The 21,077-nt window shown below is 44.5% G+C and overlaps 1 protein-coding gene and 2 pseudogenes across 1 annotated transcript; 1 reads left to right on the top strand and 2 right to left on the bottom strand.

Annotated features, from left to right (window-relative positions):
- Window positions 1–7,489: 7,489 nt before the first annotated feature.
- On the bottom strand, window positions 7,490–7,657 carry LOC121855440 (annotated as a pseudogene).
- Window positions 7,658–16,472: 8,815 nt separating this feature from the next.
- LOC121855439 lies at window positions 16,473–19,974 on the top strand. The gene is made up of 2 exons (XM_042350376.1): window positions 16,473–16,784; window positions 18,622–19,974. The coding sequence occupies exons 1-2, from the start codon at window positions 16,499–16,501 to the stop codon at window positions 19,191–19,193; spliced, it is 858 nt and encodes a 285-aa protein (XP_042206310.1). The 5' UTR covers window positions 16,473–16,498; the 3' UTR covers window positions 19,194–19,974.
- Window positions 19,975–20,211: 237 nt separating this feature from the next.
- Window positions 20,212–21,055, bottom strand: LOC121855438 (annotated as a pseudogene).
- Window positions 21,056–21,077: the final 22 nt, after the last annotated feature.

Here is a 21,077-nt window from a genome sequence, read left to right as displayed (position 1 = left end):
TCTCTATCGTTCCAGTCATCACCCTCTTATGTATGGAATCGGATTAACGCTATACGGGGTACTCGACGGAGGCCTCCTCCCCACCCTGATCCCGCCTCCCTTGCCTGCTCTTTAATGGAGGACTGGGCACGAGCTTCCTCCCCAGAGGCACTTCCAGATCCAATGCAGGAGGCAGTGCAGGCCCGCATCGATGCGTCTGAGCCTGTTGTTCGTGCTGCTCTTACCTCCCCTGCCCCCACTGATCATCCCATCACACAGTTCGAGCTTGACAGTGCTCGTCGCTCTAGAAAAGACACCTCTCCTGGGGATGATCAGATAACCTACTCCGTCCTCAACGCCTGTACTAATATTCCTAACGGCCCCTTGCTTGCTCTCTACAATATGTCTTATGAACATGGGGTTCTCCTGTCCAACTGGAAAAATGCCACTATTATCCCCATCCCTAAGCCGGGAGATCCTGGGAAATATCGACCCATTAGTCTTACCTCCTGTGTTTGCAAGATGATGGAGAGGATACTCCATCGTCGCCTTCTTCACACCATAGGCGGCTTCCACAACTCCCTCAATGATTTCATTCAACATCGCAGCACAGCACACTCCATTGCTTCCTTTTATTGCAATCAGACTGCCCGCGTCTCCGTCTTCCTTGATATCAAGGGAGCCTTTGATACGGCTCAGCCTGCCCTCATTTTAGCTGAACTTGCACGGTTAAAGGGAGACTTCTACAATGGATCGCCTCTTACCTCACTGGACGTCAGGCCCGGGTTCGCGTTGAAGGCTCTATGTCTCCTGTTCAAGAAATGAACCTCGGCACCCCTCAAGGTGGAGTCCTGAGTCCCACCTTGTTTAACACTCTCATGCACTCCATTGCATCACTCCCGTGGCCGACAGAAGTTGTCCACCCAGGATATGCCGACGATGTCCTCCTCCAAGCCCCTGACTACCTCAGCATGCAGGAAGCCCTTGATCTGGTCTCCAGAGAGTGTGATTCACTTGGTTTCCTTCTTTCAACTGCGAAAACAAAAGCCATGTGGCACGGTCGTGTTGTACCTCCACCCCTTTTCTTATCAGGAACGCCCTTGGACTGGGTTAATGAGACAAAATACCTGGGTGTGTATGTAACTCGCACACGTTGTCAGATCCCTGAAGTCCGCTATCTTCGAGACATATGTTTTCGGCGTCTCGCTCCCCTCTCTACCATGTGCAGGGGTTCCCTTGGTGCCAGCATCCCTGTACTTCTCACCATGTACAAGCCTTTTGTTCGTTCCTGTGTCGACTACGCCGCCCCTGCCCTCGTCAACATTAGTCGGACTGCTGTCAACCGTCTCGAAGTTATCCAGAGGAAAGCTGCTCGTATCATCCTTGGGGCTCCTCAGTGGACACGCTCTACTTCTCTATATACCGAACTTGGTCTTTCCCCCTTACAGGATCGTGTCCAGGAGTTTTACCTAAAAACTGCCGTTTCCATTCTACGGGATCCTAGGGGCAACTATGTCCAAACCAACTTGACTACTGCTGTCCGAGACCGACCTCCATCTAGAAGACAGTGGCGAGGGTCACTCATCCGAGCCCTTCAGGAACACGACCTCCTGCCTGATATTGTTGTCACCCCTGCTGTTGGTTCGTCTCCTTCTCCCTGGCTGGATTTTCAACCTGAAGTGATTGTCCTCGGTGGACCGCTCCCGAAATCCCAGGTGAACCCTGTTATTCTCTGCAAATACCACCTCTCCAGGATCGCTCACTGGTCCCCAGGTAGGGTCGTCCTCTACACTGATGGTTCTGTTGACCCCGCGACAGGTAGGGCCGGGCTGGTGTCTACATCTCCCGTCCTCATGCCCCTGAGCCTATCAAACTGTCTCTCAGAGTTTCTGACGGGGCATCCTCCACTCAGGCTGAACTAATAGCCCTCCTTGCTGCCCTTCTCGCTGAGGAAGAAGCAGATGGTTTCTGCCCCTTGCTTGTCTGCGGCGATTCCAGGTCTGCTCTCGACGGGATCGCATTTGGATCTGGGGAAAATAAGGACCTCATCCTCCGAATACGAGGGTTAACATCCACACTTCAGGATGAAGGCCGTCCTGTGACATTCCTATGGATACCTAGTCATGTCGGTATCTTGGGGAATGAGGCAGCAGATGACCTTGCCAAGACTGGCTGCAACAAGGCCACACCTGACTACGTTGTTCCTCGAACACTCTTACAGATTAGGACCCAAATCCGTCGCAAACAGAGAGAAGCTCGGGAAGCAGCCATCCCCCTGGACTCCCCGCCCACATGGTACGATGTCCTCCGTAAACTTCCTGACTTCTCGTACGTCTACGGGAAAGGGTCGCGGAAGGGGGACGTGATTGCTGCCCGTATCATCATCGGGTATGACTTTGCTTGGGAGATTGGTATCCCCACATCCCCTGAGCAACGCTCTTGTGCGTTATGCACAACACCCGACAGCCGCACCCTTATCCACTACCTCCTAAGATGTCCCCACACACAACGCTTCCGTGACGCCTGCTGGACCACCACTCCACGACCCCCTGACGGAGACACGATGATCCTCCCAATACTGGCCAGATATTTTGTAAATAATATTAATTATGTGTTAAAGGAACATCCTTCCTTCCTTAGGCTTTAGTAAGCCCCTTTATAATATTTATACTGTATATACTTTTCACATTTGCCAGATGATTCTGGTGTCATTGTACAGGGGTACCTAGTGACAGCACTAGGATCCCGCTTCCTCTATCAAGGAATAAACAATTGAAATTGAATTGAATTATATATATATATATATATATATATATATATATATATATATATATATAATATATATATTGAATCGGCTGCTTGTGCAATTAACCAGGCCGTTCTCATATATTTATTATTTGGGTTTAAGTAACGAAACCCAAACGGTAGTTCCTTGTTTTATTGTAAAAGGGTTGTACATATAATTCCTGAGTGTAGATCGACCGTAAGTTCCACTGTTTAGGAGTGAATGAAAAAGGGACGGCGTTTATGTATTATAAACGCTAGGTCACGTCCTTACGATATTACTTTCTGTGAGCGACTCATGAGTAGTGACCCATCGAGGGAGAACGGTATGGGTACGTCGTTCCCCCTCGAGGGAAGACGGAGCCATCCACTGCGGCTCTCAAATAACGTCTTCCTCTAGTCAAGGATATCAAACTACTGCTCGCTTCAGGTGGCCAGAGAGCCGGCTACTTATGCCTTTACTCAGCATAGTATGACGCAGCTTCCCGTGGGCACACCTTATCACGTGCATTGAACATGTCATCTCATAGCCAGTGGAAAGTTACAGGGTGGTGAATCTGAATATAATATCAGATGTATTGACCCATTTATATAATATGTTCTGTTGATGAGACAGTGGCCTATTACATCAAGGGTAGAAGGGAGAACCACGTCTTGAGAATCTGAGTGGTAACATCACCATTCCTGTGATGCTCAGCTGAGTACCTGAAACTCCTTCGAGCTCAGCGTTACTAGGTCTCCAATTAAAGTTACAGGGTGGTGAATCTGAATATAATATCAGATGTATTGACCCATTTATATAATATGTTCTGTTACAACTTGGAGGAGGACATCGTCGGCATATCCTGAGTGGACAACTTCTGTCGGCCACGGGAGAGATGCAATGGAGTGCATGAGAGTGTTAAACAAGGTGGGACTCAGGACTCCACCTTCAACGCGAACCCGGGCCTGATGTCCAGTGAGGTAAGAGGCGATCCATTGAAGAAGTCTCCCTTTAACCCCTAACCGCAAAAGTTCAGCTAAAATGAGGGCAGGCTGAGCCGTATCAAAGGCTCCTTTCATATCAAGGAAGACAGAGACGCGGGCAGTCTGATTGAAATAAAAGTAAGCAATGGAGTGTGCTGTGCTGCGATGTTGTATGAAACCATTGAGGGAGTTGTGGAAGCCGCCTATGGTGTGAAGAATGCGACGATGGAGTATCCTCTCCATCATCTTGCAAACACAGGAGGTATGGCACATGTGAGGCAGAACGGGGGGTGAATGCCACATGTTAGACATGACGGTGAGGGCGTGTATAAGCAAGCCGCTAGTGGAGACAACCTTGTATAGATACATGAGATATGTGGGAGGAGAGAGGGAGAAGGAGGGTTGTGGAGGCGATGAATTTTTTTGCTTCCCTCGCGGCAGGTACAGAGTCCTCAGATGCGCCTGCTGGGGTGTGTGGGTCTGGGTCAGGAGCAGGAGCTGCGTCAGGAAGAGGGTCTATGACAGCAGCAGGGTGCATGACAGCAGCAGGGTCCACGACAGCAGCAGTGTGCAGGACAGTAGCAGGGAGCACCTAAGGGAAAAAAAAAAGGGTGCGTTGGGCCGCACTCAGGCGCATGGGCCGCGTTGGGAGCAGGAGCTGCAAGGCAGCAGCGGAGGAGGGTCCAGGACAGTGGCAGGGGGTACTGCTGGGCCGGAGGCGGCATCTGAGGCAGGACGGGTGTGCTGGGGTCGGTAGGACGTGGTGCTTGGGGCAGGAAGAGGAGCTGGTGTTTGCTTAGAGACGCAGTGCTGCTCTAGGGTGTCTTACCTGCGGTGTAGAGACAGTAGCTGTAGAGCTGATGAGAGCTGCCTCTGTGTTGATAGGCCAGTCTTCCATGTTGCTTGAAGACTGGGAGAGTGATCAGTTTCTCCTCCATCCGTGTGAGTGCAAATCTCCAGGGGTCACCATTTGTGGGGTACGGGTTATTTGGTAAACACTCAGGATGGGATGGAGAAAGGAAACTCACAATGTGCTCTCTGTATACATGTTGTATTGGATGTACAATGCAGCTTGGTGCTGGAAGTGGCAGCGTGGTTACAAGCGTGATGTAGAGAGAGCTGGTTGGTGAGGATGCTCAGAGGACAGCTTGTGGGTCGCCATGCTCGCCGGCGGGAGCGAGGGCCGCCAGGCAGCGGCGGAGGAGGTGGGTAGCTTGCTGCGGCTGTAGCTAGAAGAAGAGAGAGCTGGTTGGTGAGGATGCTCAGAGGACAGCTTGTGGGTCGCCATGCTCGCCGGCGGGAGCGAGGACCGCCAGGCAGGCGGAGGAGGAGGAGGTGTTGCTGGCTGGTTGGTGTAGGTAGAAAAGAGAGTGGTTGGTTGGTTGGTTGTACGGAGAGAAGAGAGCAGTAGCTCTGAGAGTGGGAGAAGGATAAAAGTACAAGGTAAAGTTCAGAAGTGGGAAGTAAAGGAGAAGGTTAACAGCAGGTGGGCTATCCACCTTGCGGAGACGGGTTTTTTTGTCTTCCGTAACTGTGCTGCATTAGAGGTTCATGGGGTTAGGGAAGGCCGGTCTCAGCCAAGCTAAGCTAAGTTATTCCGAGTTGTCCTTGGGGCATATTATCTTAGGGTGGGGGGGGGTCCCTCCAGGTCCTTGTGGCACTGTAGGGATGATCCCCATCTTTTTTTTCTTTTTTTTTAACTATTTAGGTCTCTGTTTATTTGTGGGGTCCCTCCAGGTCCTTGTGTGACTGGAGAGTTGTGCCCATCTTTTTGGTTCTTATTTGTTGTTATTTTGTTGTTATTGTGTATATAGAGGCTCTGGTTCTTCATTATCATTTTTCCTGCTTCTAGGCCACCAACTGTGTGTTGTATTGCTGTTTTCCTCAATTAATTTGTTTAGTATGGGATCCTGTTCTTGCTGGATTTTTTCCCATATTGCTTTTGCTTGGGTGTGTATTCTAATGTTGAGTGGGTCTATACCGTGTTCTATGTGTATGTCTTGTACTGTTTGTGTGTATGGTGGTTGGTGTTTTGCCGCTCTTCTGAGGGCTATATTTTGTACTGCTTGATATTTAAGTTGATTAGTTCTTGCAATTGTGTTCAGAGGTATCGGAGGGTATTCTAAGTGTGGTCTGATCAGTGCTTTATATAGGTGCAATTGCGTGTTGGTGTCCAGTTGGAGGAATCTTCTGAGTTTTGTAAGTTGGGTTCTTGCCATAGCTATTCTTTCATTAATGTGAGGGATTATTCCACTTCTGGATATTTTGAGTCCTAATGTTTTTCCCTTGGCAACATATGGTATTTGTTGATTGTTGATAATAATAGGGCATGGGTTCGTTTTCGCGATGTGAATTATTTGGAGTTTTTGGACATTGGTTTTTATCTTCCATTTTCGTTCATAGTCGTTTATTAACTCTATTTCTCTGCATGTTCTAATGGCCATCATTTGTTTTGATTTTCCCGGGTACCTGATTATCTGTGTAACATCATCTGCATATGCTATATATTCTGATTGCCGTGGTTGCGGCATATCTGCCGTATATACAGTATATAACGTTGGTGATATATTGCTGCCTTGGGGAACTCCGCTATAAAGGTTGAAGGTTTGTCCTAGATGGTTGTCAATGATTAGTTTGGCCTTTCTGTTATCTAAGAAATTACATAGTAGTGCTGTGATGTTTGTAGGCATGTTCAATTTGATTATTTTATACTTCATTCCTTCATGCCAGACTTTATCAAATGCTTTTGAAACATCTCTTAGAATTATATTACATTGTTCTTTGTTACTTGCAGCATTTGCGATTGATTCATATATTAATGCTATTGCTGTATTGGTTCCTCGGTTTTTTCGAAAGCCGTGCTGTCTCGGGTTATATTTGTTTTCTTGGTCTAGGAAATTTCTGAGTCTGTGGTTAATTATTTAATCTAATATTTTACCGGGTGTTTCCAGTAATGAGATGGGTCTGTAGTTTTCTGCTTGAGTATGGTTCTTTCCTGGTTTCGGGATGAGTCTGATTTTGGCTAATTTAAATTTGGTGGGGAAAAAGCCAGTTGCAAGTGAGGCATTGTATATATTTTTGAGCTGTTCGATCATAGTCTGAGGAATGTTTTGTAATACGATTTTATTAATTTGGCTTATGCCAGGTGCTTTATTCTTGAAACTTGCTATTGTTTTTACAATATCATTTTGAGTTAGAGGGGCAATTATTGGGTTGTTGATGTTTAAAGAGTTGAGGTTAATTTTTACGGTGTGTTTCCATTTCTCTGTGTTCTGGTTCAGATATGTTCTTGTTGCCTGTTCTGTTTCTTGACAAAAGCTTCTATTATCTTCGTCGTTGATTGTGAATATGTTTTTCCAGAATTCTCTAAATATCGGTTCTTTTTCGTGTGATTCTGTTGCTTTTCTACCGTTTTTGTCCTTAATATAACTCGTTTCTACCGAATTAGTTCCCATTAGGTTTTTAATTTTTTTCCAGAATGCTTTTGGGTTTCTGTGATCTGCTTGTGTGTCCTGAATCAGCTTGTTCCATGTTTCATTGTGTTTGTTCTTACTTATTTCTTTCAGTTCTTCTTTTATATTCCTGTATAATATTCTGATGTCATTGTTCCACCCGTGTGTTTTGGTCAGGTCTTTTATAGCGGAGGTAGGCGTGGCTTAATAGTTGACCTCCGTCATGTAAGGCGGCACTGGTTGACCCAGACCACGAGGCACACACTGTGGAATTCGCGGGGTCGGCTACTCAGCGACAAACAGCATTTGTAGGGGAGAAATCCACTACACTGCAATACCGGGCCGTTCGTGGGCAAGGTGGAGCAAGTCCCTAGCACTTCGCCATGATCCAAAAATCAGTTTAATATCGAAGATCCCACATGGGGATCGTATCAGATATTAAGCTGATAAGAACAGATTTTATTTAAAAGAATGATACATTGTTTTTTATTTACAATAGTTTTGGTATTCCAGATATTTGTGACAATTGGCTGACTATCTTTTACATTTTATACATAGTATTAATATTACACTAACTAGCACCTATTCTTTCTTCTATCTTGACTTTGGGTTTATTTCACCCTACATACTGTCTAGCACCTGAGGTATGTTGTAAGGGCCTGGGACATTAGGGATAGAAATCCCTTACCAGACTAATCAGGTTCTTAATAAAGGAAAGTCAAGGACCATGTTTTTCTGAGGAATAGCAAACAACCGTTTGAGATTGACATCTCTTTACTGTAAAAAAATATAACACAAAACTCTGACACCACTCAACAAACACCAAATAATTACGGGAGTCAAACAATTAATGCAGTCAAAAGTTAATGGAGTAGAACAATTAAGGGAAGCAAACAATTAAAGGAATCAAACAATTAATGGGAGTCAGCAATTATTTGAATCAAACAATTAATGGGAGTTAACAATTGATAGAATCAAACAATAAAGGGGCGTCAGCAATTAATGGAACCAAACAACCATAGAATCAAACAATGAACACATATTTCCTACGGCAGTGGCCTTGGGGGAAGGTTCTGGAACACGGTGATCCACACTCAGGGTAGGGAAGCGTCCATTCAACTCCACACTCGAGGGATGTCTAGAAATGGCAGAACACCGGGCCACAGACGGAATGAGATGAACTGACGGTCGTGGTATGTGGTAGTGGTAGATGACCAGAGAAATGACAGTCGATAAGTGAAGGTCTGGGGACACAGCCCACTAGTCCAGGACCTATGATGAGATCACAGCCAGAATTTGACGAACAGCGGGGTAGCTAGATAGTGACTGTATGGCGGCTGGGGTGAATCTTCCGGTGACCCAGATATTCGCTGCTGTTCTCACCTCTGTCCACCCCCCCCCCCCAAGTGTCGTCGCACCAGCAAACAAGCAAGTAAGCAGCGGTAACGAGCAGAAAGATAGTTTCCGCCCTTACATATGTTCTATATAGATCATTCTCGACCAGAGAATGTCATCACTTACACATAGTTACCTGAAGAGGCGTAGATATCCCTTCGATACCAGTCGTTTCATCAGCTTCTCGTTCTCCGGGTCGTATGTTCCCTGGGGTCCCACTATGAATGCAGCCACCTTCACCTGATGGTATTGTCAATTCAATTTTAATTGTGTATTCCTTGATAGAGGAAGCAGGATCCTAGTGCTGTCACTAGGTAACCCTGTATAATAACACCAGAAGCATCTGGCAAGTGTGACAAGTATATACAGTATAAATATTATAAAGGGGCTTACTAAAGCCTAAGGAAGGAAGGATATTCCTATAACACATAATCAATGTTATTTACATAATATCTGGCCAGTATAGGGAGGATCATCGTCTCTCCGTCAGGGGGTCGTGGAGTGGTGGTCCAGGAGGCGTCACGGAAGCGTTGTGTGTGGGGACATCTTAGGAGGTAGTGGATAAGGGTGCGGCTGTCGGGTCTTCTGCATAATGCACAAGAGCATTGCTCAGGGGTTGCTGGGATACCAATCTCCCAAGCAAAGTCATACCCAATGATGATACGGGCAGCAATCACGTCCCCTTTCCGCGACCCGTCAGGAAGTTTATGGAGGACATCGTAACAGGTGGGTGGGGAGTCCATGGGGATGGCTGCTTCCCGAGCTTCTCTCTGTTTGTGGCGAATTTGGGCCTAAGCTGTAAAAGTGTTCGAGGAACAACGTAGTCAGGTGTGGCCTTGTTGCAGCCAGTCTTGGCAAGGCCATCTGCTGCCTCATTCCCCAAGATACAGACATGACTGGGTATCCATAGGAATGTCACAGGAGGCCTGCATCCTGAAGTGTGGATGTTAACCCTCGTATTCGGAGGATGAGGTCCTTATTTTCCCCTGATCCAAATGTGATGCCGTCGAGAGCAGACCTGGGATCACAGCAGACAAGCAAGGGGCAGAAACCATCTGCTTTTTCCTCAGCGAGAAGGGCAGCAACGAGGACTATTAGTTCAACCTGAGTGGAGGATGCCCGTCAGAAACTCTGAGAGACAGTTTGATAGGCTCAGGGGCATCAGGACGGGAGATGTAGACACCAGCCCCGGCCCCACCTATAGAGGACAACCCTACATGGGGACCAGTGGGCGATCCTGGAGAGGTGGTATTTGCAGAGAATAACAGGGTTCACTTGGGATTTCGGGAGCGGTCCACCGAGGGCAATCACTTCAGGTTGAAAATCCAGCCAGGGAGAAGGAGACGAACCAACAGCAGGGGTGACAACAATATCAGGCAGGAGGTCGTATTCCTGGGGGCTCGGATGAGTGACCTTCGCCACTGTCTTCTAGATGGAGGTCGGCCTCAGATAGCAGGAGTCAAGTTGGCTTGGACATAATTACCCCAAGGATCCCATAGAATAGAAACGGCAGTTTTTAGGTAAAACTCCTGGACACGATCCTGTAAGGGGAAAAGACCAGGTTCGGGTTATAGAGAAGTAGAGCGTGTACACTGAGGAGCCCCAAGGATGATACGAGCAGCTTTCCTCTGGATAACTTCGAGACGGTTGACAGCAGTCAGACTAATGTTGACGAGGGCAGGGGCGGCGTAGTCAACACAGGAATGGACAAAGGACTTGTACATGGTGAGAAGTACAGGGGTGGTGGCTCCAAGGGAACCCCTGCACATGGTAGAGAGGGGAGCGAGACGCCGAAAGCATATGTCTCGAAGATAGCGGACTTCAGGGATCTGACAACGTGTGCGAGTTACATACACACCCAGGTATTTTGTCTCATTAACCCAGTCCAAGGGCGTTCCTGATAAGAGAAGGGGTGGAGGTACAACACGACCGTGCCACATGGCTTCTGTTTTCGCAATTGAAAGAAGGAAACCAAGTGAATCACACTCTCTGGAGACCAGATCAAGGGCTTCCTGCATGCTGAGGTAGTCAGGGGCTTGGAGGAGGACATCGTCAGCATATCCTGAGTGGACAACTTCTGTCGACCACGGGAGAGATGCAATGGAGTTCATGAGAGTGTTAAACATAGTGGGACTCAGGACTCCACCTTGAGGGGTGCCGAGGTTCATTTCTTGAACAGGAGATATAGAGCCTTCAACGTGAACCCGGGCGTGACATCCAGTGAGGTAAGAGGCGATCCATTGAAGAAGTCTCCCTTTAACCCCTAACTGTACAAGTTCAGCTAAAATGAGGGCAGGCTGAGCCGTATCAAAGGCTCCCTTGATATCAAGGAAGAAGGAGACGCGGGCAGTCTTATGGCAATAAAAGGAAAAAATGGAGTGTTCTGTGCTGCGATGTTGTATGAAACCATTGAGGGAATTGTAGAAGCCGCCTATGGTGTGAAGAAGGCGACGATGGAGTATCCTCTCCATCGTCTTGCAAACACAGGAGGTAAGACTAATGGGTCGATATTTCACAGGATCTCCCGGCTTAGGGATGGGGATAATAGTGGCATTTTTCCAGTTAGACGGGAGAACCCCATGTTCATAAGACATATTGTAGAGAGCAAGCAAGGGGCCATTAGTAATATTAGTACAGGCGTTGAGGACGGAGTAGGTTATCTGATCATCCCCAGGAGAGATGTCTTTTCTAATGCGACGAGCACTGTCAAGCTCGAACTGTGTGATGGGATGATCAGTGGGGGCAGGGGAGGTAAGAGCAGCACGAACAACAGGCTCAGACGCATCGAAGCGAGCCTGCACTGCCTCCTGCATTGGATCTGGAAGTGCCTCAAAGGAGGAAGCTCGTGCCCAGTCCTCCATTAACGAGCAGTCAAGGGAGGCGGGGTCAGAGTGGGTAGGAGGAGGAGGCCTCCGTCGAGTACCCCGTATAGCATTAATCCGATTCCATACATAAGAGGGTGACGGCTGGAACGATAGAGACCCCGTGTAGGACAGCCAGTCCGCCTCACGTATCCGACGGCGCTCCTGAGTTGCAAAGGAGCACCAATTTTTGAAGTCTTCCCAGTCCTCTGGAGACCGAGACCTCCGTATGGCAGAGTGGAGATCACGGGTTACCTGCCGGATGTCTCATGGCAGGGATACGATACCAGTAGTTGGTGGCACTTCTGGGGTGACGGGGAGGGCGTGGAGGGGTAGCGCGATTGACAGAGTCATACACGGCATCAACAAAATCAGCGCTGTAAGAGTCAAGGGACTGGGGGACAACATAGGAATCCGCCCAGGTAGAAAGGTATTGGGTAAAGGAAGGAACAGCATCTTGAGTGAGACGAAGGCGAGGGGATCGATAAAGAGCTGATGTCGGGGCAGAGAAGGAGAGCCTGAGATGGGTAGTAACGGCAAGATGGTCACTATACAGAGCAGACTCGGTGCAGACGGTAGGATGAAAGGAGGTATGACTGTTCAAAAGTAAGCCAACATCAAGGAAACTATGGGGGAGATGAGTAGGATCGTCAGGACAAAGAAAGCGAACATCATTATCCCCATTAAGAAACTGTGAGTTATGTGATTCGTTAAGAGTACATGGCGTGGGATGATACGGAGTAAGAGTGGGATGGCGGGCATTAAAGTCGCCAAGAACAATAGTGGGAACCCCATCATGGAGGTAGTGAAGAACCTGGGGGTCCAGAGAATCACTCCTGAAATGAACATTGACTACACGAAGGGTCCGGTCACCAAGAGTAAGGGAGACAGAAAATAATTCAGACGGGGATCCATGTGAGTCAGGTGAAGGGAGACGAACAGATGGAATGGTGTTACACACAAGGGTGAGGAGGCCACGAGCCTGCCCACAGTACCGAGGCAGGGTGTAAACAGTATAGCCAGAGAGGCGGAGTGGAGTATCATCGTCTGTGATGGTTTCCTGAAGTAGAGCAACATCTACTTGATGGGAGAGCACAAACTGGGCGAGGTCTGTCCGGCGAGGTCTAAGTCCCTGGATGTTCCATTGTAAGAAGAGGAGGAAACGGCCTCCGGTGTGAGATGAGTCGGTGGGACTAGACGGGGCTCCAGAGGAGGTACCAAATTCTGTTGAGAAAAGTGGAGAGGGGGGAGTGGGAGAGCGAGGGATGGATCCTCCATCTCGGGAGATGGAAGGAGGCGGGTCGTCAGGGCTTGCAAAGTGCGCCCCTGTTGGGTCAGGGTGTCCAGAATGAGTTGTTGTTGCCTCTGTAATGTCGCAATTGTTTCCACAAACAAGTCGAGTTGGGCAGAGACAAGGTTGATTTGTTTGGAGTGGCAATCCAGACAGAGAGTGATTGTTTCCATAGAACCAACTTGGTGTACTTGTGCAAGAGCTGGAGGTGGCAGCGAGGATTGCCGAGGGCCCGACTGGGCATGTGGTGGTGGTAGCAACGGAGAGGGACGGTGAGGGTTCAGGTGAGAAAGATGTGGTGGTGGTGCTGGCGAAGGAAAGCTGGGGTCCGGGTGGGCAGGAGGTGGTGGTGACTGTGTGGCAGGGCCGGCAACGACCTTGTTCCAAGAATGGTAGGGAGAGGGAGGGAGGGGAGTGTAATGGGCCCCTGTCTCATCAACAGAACATATTATATAAATGGGTCAATACATCTGATATTATATTCAGATTCACCACCCTGTAACTTTCCACTGTCTATGAGTCAGACATGACTTGTACACGTGAGAGGGCAACTCTCCCAGGAGGTAGAGACCCATCGTCAGCATATCTGTAAGCCCCGCACAGCGAGGCCCTTACTCGAGTAGTCACTCACAAAAAGTTATATCGTAAGGACGTGACCTAACGTTTATAATACATAAATGGCGTCCCTTTCTCATTCACTCATATACAGTGGAACTTACGGTCGATCTACACTCAGGAATTATAGATACAATCCTTTTATAATAAAACAAGGAACTACAGTTTGGGTTTCGTTACTTAAACCCAAATAATAAATATATGTGAACGGGCTGGTTAATTGTACAAAAGAGCCGATTCATATAGGTGGCAAGCGGTGTGTACGGATTCTTAAACTGGTAGTCGTATCAAACCGTCTGTGTTTTTGGGAAAAACAAAAAACACACAACAGTGACGCGTTACATAATCCGAGTGTTTAAAACTATATCCCGTATCGAGACGATATTTAGTGAGTGCTCCTTATCTCTGTCACATACGAAACGTGCAAAATTCGTAATATACATATATTACAGCCTGTTGGTGAATATCCAGTTTGTGCTGGTTGAAGTAGACCCCACTCAGCATTTTCATGATACAGTGTTGCAGTGTTGAAGAAAGGTTTCATAACTTGGACTAACAATTGATATTTCACAAGTAGCTGAACAGTTTTGTTGTGTCGCCAGCGTTAATTACGAAGTTCCGGTGTCATCATACAGATCTCTATATATACGTAGACTGTGAAGACTTGGCACACGGCAGTTTCGCTAGCGACCTAGCAACGAACAGAGTGATAACCAATCATCAGCAGTTTCTGATCGACTGTGGAGAACCTCCCCTAGTTTGAAGTGGGTTCATCTCTCGCCAAGGTAGAAGCGTCTCTTCGTTGCCAAGGAAACCAAGAGCAGCGCGCGCATCACCAGGAAGAGGCCCGGCCCACCCTCCACACAAGACTCGACTTGGAACTCGGCTTGAAGGATCACATTTTCTATACAGACGTAACACCCTGTATAAATAGGTATTTAAATTACATAATTATACACACATGAACACGTTCGAGAGATATCTTCACACCTATAGGTTCGTCAGATAGGATTATTTCAATGATAAAGTGTCGAATGTAAAATTAATGTATTGAAATTCTATAATTTACAGTGGTTTAGATCTCTGTTTCCTTATTGATAGTTTAATTATTAACTACAATTCATATTCATTTATCTTGTAAATGAGAGGCAAGTAATCTGCTTTAACTGTTAATTATTCATTGACCCACAAGAGACTAATAGATAATTTTCTAAGTTTCACATATCTAGTGTTGATGACATTGCACACCTAGCGCAGCTGTTTGCTTATAACCAACTCGTCGATGATCAAGCACAGACTGACATTGACTTTGAGTCGGGAACACAGTTAGACGATTCGGTAGGAAGTAGTGAGAAAGTAATTGAGGAATCATTTGACGACTTAAACCGCCGTACTTTACGATCTGGTAATCAATATAGTACTTCACCTAAGTATACAAAAACAGTTACCCCTGTTACAGGTGATAGTGTGTCTCTTTCTAAATCAGTAACAACCTTATTAACCCAGCCTTCTGTTAGGATTAAGAATACTAACTTGCTTAATACTAACACTACAATGACTTCTTCTAACCCTCACGCCAGTACTACTACCACACCTAAACCTGATAATATTATTAATATCATGCAGCGTGGAGACTATGTACGAAATTTTACGGGTCAAGATGATTTTAGGGTCGCACATTTCATTCGTGCATGTGAAGATAACATGCGCACTGGTCAAATAACGACTGACGAAGACAAAAAGGCATATGTTCGTTCCCACATTACGCAGGGTTCTTATGCCGGTAGTCGTTTAAATGCTTTTGGTTTGCAGAGCCTTGATTATGAGAAATTTAAGCGAACGTTAATTGGAATCTTTGGGGGTAGGTCACAGCTGGGCCAGCTTCAATGGATCTTCAGATGGATGGATCGTTGTACGCCAGGGATACACAATGAAACGCCTGTCGACGCTGTCGACATCGCAGGCGAGATTTGCCAGGACATGCAAGCGACATTCCGGACCTCAGATTGGTACGACGATCAGGGTAATATGTCAGAGGACAATGTGGAAACGTTGATAGAGCTAATAAGTTTTCTGCTTTCCGTCCGTCGTCCTCTATATAGCCGGGCACAAGAAGTACAGTATGAACCACCCCTGGATATGGTGGAGTACGCAAATAAGCTCTGTCCCCAGGCTACGGGCCCTTTAATGGCAAATTCCTTAATGGCACAGCCCTCAGTGACGTCACCGCAACCCTTGACGTCTATAGTGCAACCCCAGATGCCTCAGATGGCGCACATGTCTCCCTCCCAGACTCCTCATGAGACACACTTAGCTCCGATTGCACCTCCCCGCCTGACTTATAAACAAAAAACATCTTTACGATGCGCACACTGTAATAAACGTGGCCACGTAATGGAAGATTATTTTCAGCTCCGAGGTAATAGTGCAAAATTTAAGGACACACCCGGTGCAAGGCCATTCTCAAGGTCATACAGTGAGGCAGCCAGACCAGCACCTCCTCTTAACCTGAAAGCGCGCAAATGGTGCGCTCTTCACAAATCGACATCTCATACTTCACATGAGTGCGATGTGCTAATAAAGGCTAGGGGTGTGGACATTAGAGAAACAGAGGTGTCGTATAGGCGCAAGCAGAAACGTCCCCAGGACAAGTCGTCGGGGGAAGACAAACGCATACCACACCAAGGAGAGGGATAGATAGGGTAATTCACGCCTCTCCTCACAGCACTTCTATAGCGGCGTCGCTAGTAGCGGCGCTAAGCAAAGTTGAAGTGTTGTCAGTGCCGGTGAGAGTGGATAATACCAGATTGGCTCTTGATATATACACAGGTGCTTGCGCTAATGTATTGGCCTTGGGCCAGATACTCAAAACACCTCATAAGTTACGTTTTTCAGCATGATACAGTACCATATATTGCGGAAGCCTTACAGTACCATAAATTTAGCATACTCAAAATTTAATTATGGTTCCGTAAGACTACCATAAGTTCTCGTAACTCTAGTGTTTACCCTGTAAATCAAGTTCTCTTGTCGGACGGTAGATGTCAGTGCAGATGCTAGTTGGCCAATCAACGCTCAGTTAACAAAATCATCAACCAATCACAAGAGAAGGAGAAATCATCTGAGAGCGACGCACGTAATATTATTGTGTAAACATGGAAGGACCACCAGCCAAGAAGAGACGACCTAATTTCAGTGAGGCTGAAGTATACGCTCTTGTGACTGAGGTAGCCAAACGAAAAGAAATGATTTTAGGGAAGTTGGACTCAAGTAGATGTACACTTCAACTCAAAAACCATGCCTGGGGTGAAGTGTTAAATGCGGTGAATGCTGTTGGTAGAGTCACCCGCAATGTTACTGAAATTCGGCGGAAGTTTTCTGATCTTCGTGTTAGCGTTAAGAAAAAAGCAGCACAAGATAAGAAATATGCTGGTGGAACAGGTAAGTCATAATATTGTTAGCGTGGTTATTGATTGATAATATGAAACAAACTTAACTATGGTTTTTCTGAGGCTTGGTACGATTTTACGTGTTTGTAAACTCAAGGAAGTAAGTAGTGTGGTGGCTCTCCATCGTGAATGAATACACATATTTTCCTTATATGAGCACATTCATTAAAAGAAACATCGTTCTTCGAAGTTTTCCGTGTGAGTAAATAGTAAAAACTTTACCGTTCAACCTAAATTTTTTTTTCTTTTTACGTGGATTAACCAACCCAGGCACAGTCACTGACCCACGTCGGGGCCTGTAATAATAATTCTTTAGTACTATTAATAAAAATACCTCTTTATTAATAATAATATTAATAATAAATAACCATAAATACCGAAATGAAAACACAAAAAGTGAGAATCAATATACAGTATGTATGTTGTGTTGTCGATATTACGAGAAACAATTGCGACCCTGCAATTGTGTGTAAATGACACATTTAGTCAGATCAGCAACCTTAGACTTGCTCCTAATTTTCGTGATGCCATATGGCAGCAGGGTCTACCATTAGAGTACACATTATGCTTCCAATATCTTCCCACCCGGTAGTCAGGCAAGTCTGTACTACTGTTAATAATTTCCCCACAACTTTTGGATTTTCTTATTATACCTATCATATAGATTACACAATTTTAAGACACACTTGTCATTGTGTCGCAACTGACGTGGAACAGCAGAGATAGTTAATATGAGTTTGTGTGGCAGGGCGGCGGAGGCCTCCCGTTGGTAAAGGAAGCTAGGTTAGGTAGGTTTGGTTACTGTTATAAACTTCATATTAATAATTACGTTATTTCCGACGGTAATGAAGGTCATAATGTATAAGTTGCCATAGAATTCCTTTTTTTATGTCGTTAATTTTCATTCATCAATAGATTTATATTCATATTTGGTATACATTAATATGTAAATTTTACTTTGTTAGGCTTATGAGTTTGCAACTAATACAGGTTGAAAATTTCTGGCTGCGACTATTTTTTTTGACTTATTTTACCATTTATTGTTTGTTACCTTAATCTAATTAACTTTTGACATAGATAAAGGAGAATTTTTGTGGCTACAGCTACAATGATAGGTTAGGTTATAATGTTTGGAACTATTTCAGTAGATTCCTTTGTAACTATGATTTCTGCCAAATATAACATAGTTAGCATATAGTGTATGTAACCACAGCTCACAGTAAGACAGTTATTATTTATATTTTCTCTTCAAGGTGGCGGCCCCCAAATTGAAATTACATACACTGCAATTGAAGAAGCAATTCTTCAACTATTAGATCCAGCCTCTATACATGGGATTCCAGGGGATTTTGAAAGTGAAGAACCTATTAATGGTAATTCAGTCAAAATATTTTTCCAACCCCCTGATATATTTTGTTCTTTTCTGTCCTTGTTTTTATTTAAAAAATACTTTTGGAGACATTTTTTCACATCTTGATTTGGAAATACTGTACAGTATACTGATTTTTTATATAATTTTGAAAAATAACAACACTAGTAAGTTGGTTTCATTTCTAGCTTGTTTATTGTTTCCCTAAGTTATATATTAAATGTTGTTATAACTCGTATGTTAATGGACAAAATTGAGAAGTGCAAATATAAGAAATTTAACGCCTAGTTGATATTTAGATTTAAAAATATTTTAAACAAATATATTTAGATGGTCAACACTATTTTTCAAACCATTATTTTTCCTAAAAGCTTTTGTATATTTGGAAATACAGTGTAATATTTTAATTTTACTCTTAACATAGACTTCAATCAACCTATTATACTACATTTCTTTCCAGAAGAAGAAAGAGAACCAACCCCCGGACCCTCAGGAGCTTGGTTTACAGCTACCGGTAGTTGTTTCCGAGAGGAATTTATGTTTCGGCCCGTTCAAGAGAAAGATGATTTTATAACCTGCATTCTGAATGAGGATATACAGGAACATGATATCACAGTACCCATTGTGCATTTAGAACCTGAAACTTCAGCACCTACAAACATTCCTGGATTTTCATCATCCGGAACATATGTGGTAGAAACATGTAGTTCAAGCAATACTCGTCAACCTATTGCTGCTACCACGGAACAGCGAAGTAGGTCTAGTACCCCTTCTGCCACAGCTGTTAGGTCAACTGTAATTGGTGATTCCACTGATGAAATGGGTTCACCTCCAATGCCAAGTACCAGCAGAAGTGGCAGGAGGCCACGAACCTCTTCTGCCCGAAAAGATGAAGATCTTCTTCGAGAGATGCTTCGTGTTCAAACACAAATGAGTGACAGTTTTTTACAGCTTGTAGCTAACACCGAGTGCATTGCATCTGCAATGCTATGCATTGCAAGAGTTATGCAGTCGAAAAATCCTATCCAATGATACTGTGTTTATGGTATGTGTATATGTAGTTGTTTACTTAGGTAAGTCCTTTACTTTTGGTAAATGTGATAATAGCGTAGTTGAAAAGTCATCAAACATTTATTGTAAATTTTCCTTTGAGTGATTGTTATGAAGGAAGACGGCATGTTAAAAAATTGTGTAACTTTCACTTGCAGCCTATACTAGTCATGAAAATGTAACAGGAATATTTAGCTCTCCATAAGTTCATTAAAATCACGAAGTTAAGTGAAAGACACACATTTGTCAACTTATAACATGTGTTGCAGTGCTACTACGGGTAATGTTTACCCAGGTTTTGGGTAAAAGTTCCTACCACACTCAAAATTATATGTTTGAAAAGAGGCTCATGTACTTATTTTTATTTTTTAAAGGTTCCTTTATTTTGTAAGACGTAGTCAATTTCCAGTTCAACGAGTTTTATTTGTTAGTTTGTAGTTTGCGAAGTATGATTCAAGTAGGTTTAAACAGAAATAATGGTGCAAATTCACCAACAGCCTACTGTAATCGCTGCTATTTAACACACATTAGTCTCCAAAGCGCAAGTTGTTGCATTGGTTCTATCATAAGGATGTGCTGTCTCATGTTACATTTTATAGCTTAACAAGCAAAGAGTATTCTATTTTTTTCTTTATTACTTGTAGTAGTACAGTATTGGGTTATAAGTTTCTTTTAATTTACGGGTATTGATGCAGGTAATTCTAGACATATGAAAATTATACTGTATTCCATTCTTAAATCTAAAAAATGGCAACAAATAACAGTAGTTGTATTATTATTTCACAACGATGTGGTGACCCATGTCAAATTGTGTAGTTTAAGATGCTAACAGTGGCAATATTTTTTTATTGTTAAAATTTCTAAAATATGTTTTATATAAGGATTTTTTGTTTCACAAACTTTAGTGCCTTTGGTATTTAGTAGTATTAAAAGTATACTGTATTGGAATCAAATTTGTTCAAGGATATAGTACATATATTATTAAGGTAAGAGAAAGCCATTTAATTTCTATAAAGAAGTTTATTTTATTATGTACAGTATATTGAAAATAAAAGTTAAATCAATGTACGCTTTATTCGCATTACCTCTGTATACTGCACTAAAAAATACTATTCAAACATAGAGGAAAAATGTATTGGTGAATTGATATTTGATTTTAATTCATCAAGTAAACCAATTATGGACTACATTGGCTCTGACTGCTTGGCCTGTCCCTGCTACAGCTTCAGCTGGATTGTCAATCTCTCCATCATCGTCGACCATGTCGTGGGGAAGTGGTACCCTTCTCATTAAACAATAATTGTGAAGAAGGAAACATGCATTTACAATTTTGGCTCATTTGGAAGGATCGTATTGAAGTGATCCACCAGAACGGTGAAGGCATCGAAATCGTGATTTTAGGACACCAAAAGTTTGCTCTACAACTACGCGGGTTTTGGTATGGCTGTTGTTATACCTAACTTCTCCAGGGGTTGAGGGGTTTCTAAATGGTGTCATGAGGAATGCCTCTAATGGGTACCCACTGTCACCTGGAATAACAGGAGTGATTAAAAAATAAAGAAATAAATGTACAGCTCAATAAGCAGTTGGCCCAGATGAAGGCGTCATGTGTACAACCTGGATACTTGGTGCTGTAGTTTGTGATCAACCCGTCGGCATTACATACTACTTGTACATTGAGAGAGTGGTATCGCTTCCTGTTTACATATGTTCCATCATTTTCAATTGGGGCTTTTATGGGTATGTGTGTTCCATCAATTGCACCAATGACTCTTGGAAGGTTTCTTATTCTGGCAAAACCTTGCACAGTTCTTGCTATTTGTACATTACCTGTTGGCATCTTTATTTCAGATCTTGCCCTTTCTG

Source organism: Homarus americanus, unplaced genomic scaffold (genome assembly GCF_018991925.1).
Source record: "Homarus americanus isolate GMGI-L3 unplaced genomic scaffold, GMGI_Hamer_2.0 scaffold5247, whole genome shotgun sequence".
Lineage (NCBI taxonomy): Eukaryota > Metazoa > Arthropoda > Malacostraca > Decapoda > Nephropidae > Homarus > Homarus americanus.
Note: the sequence above shows the minus strand (reverse complement) of the source record. Positions and strands in the feature narration are given on the sequence as shown.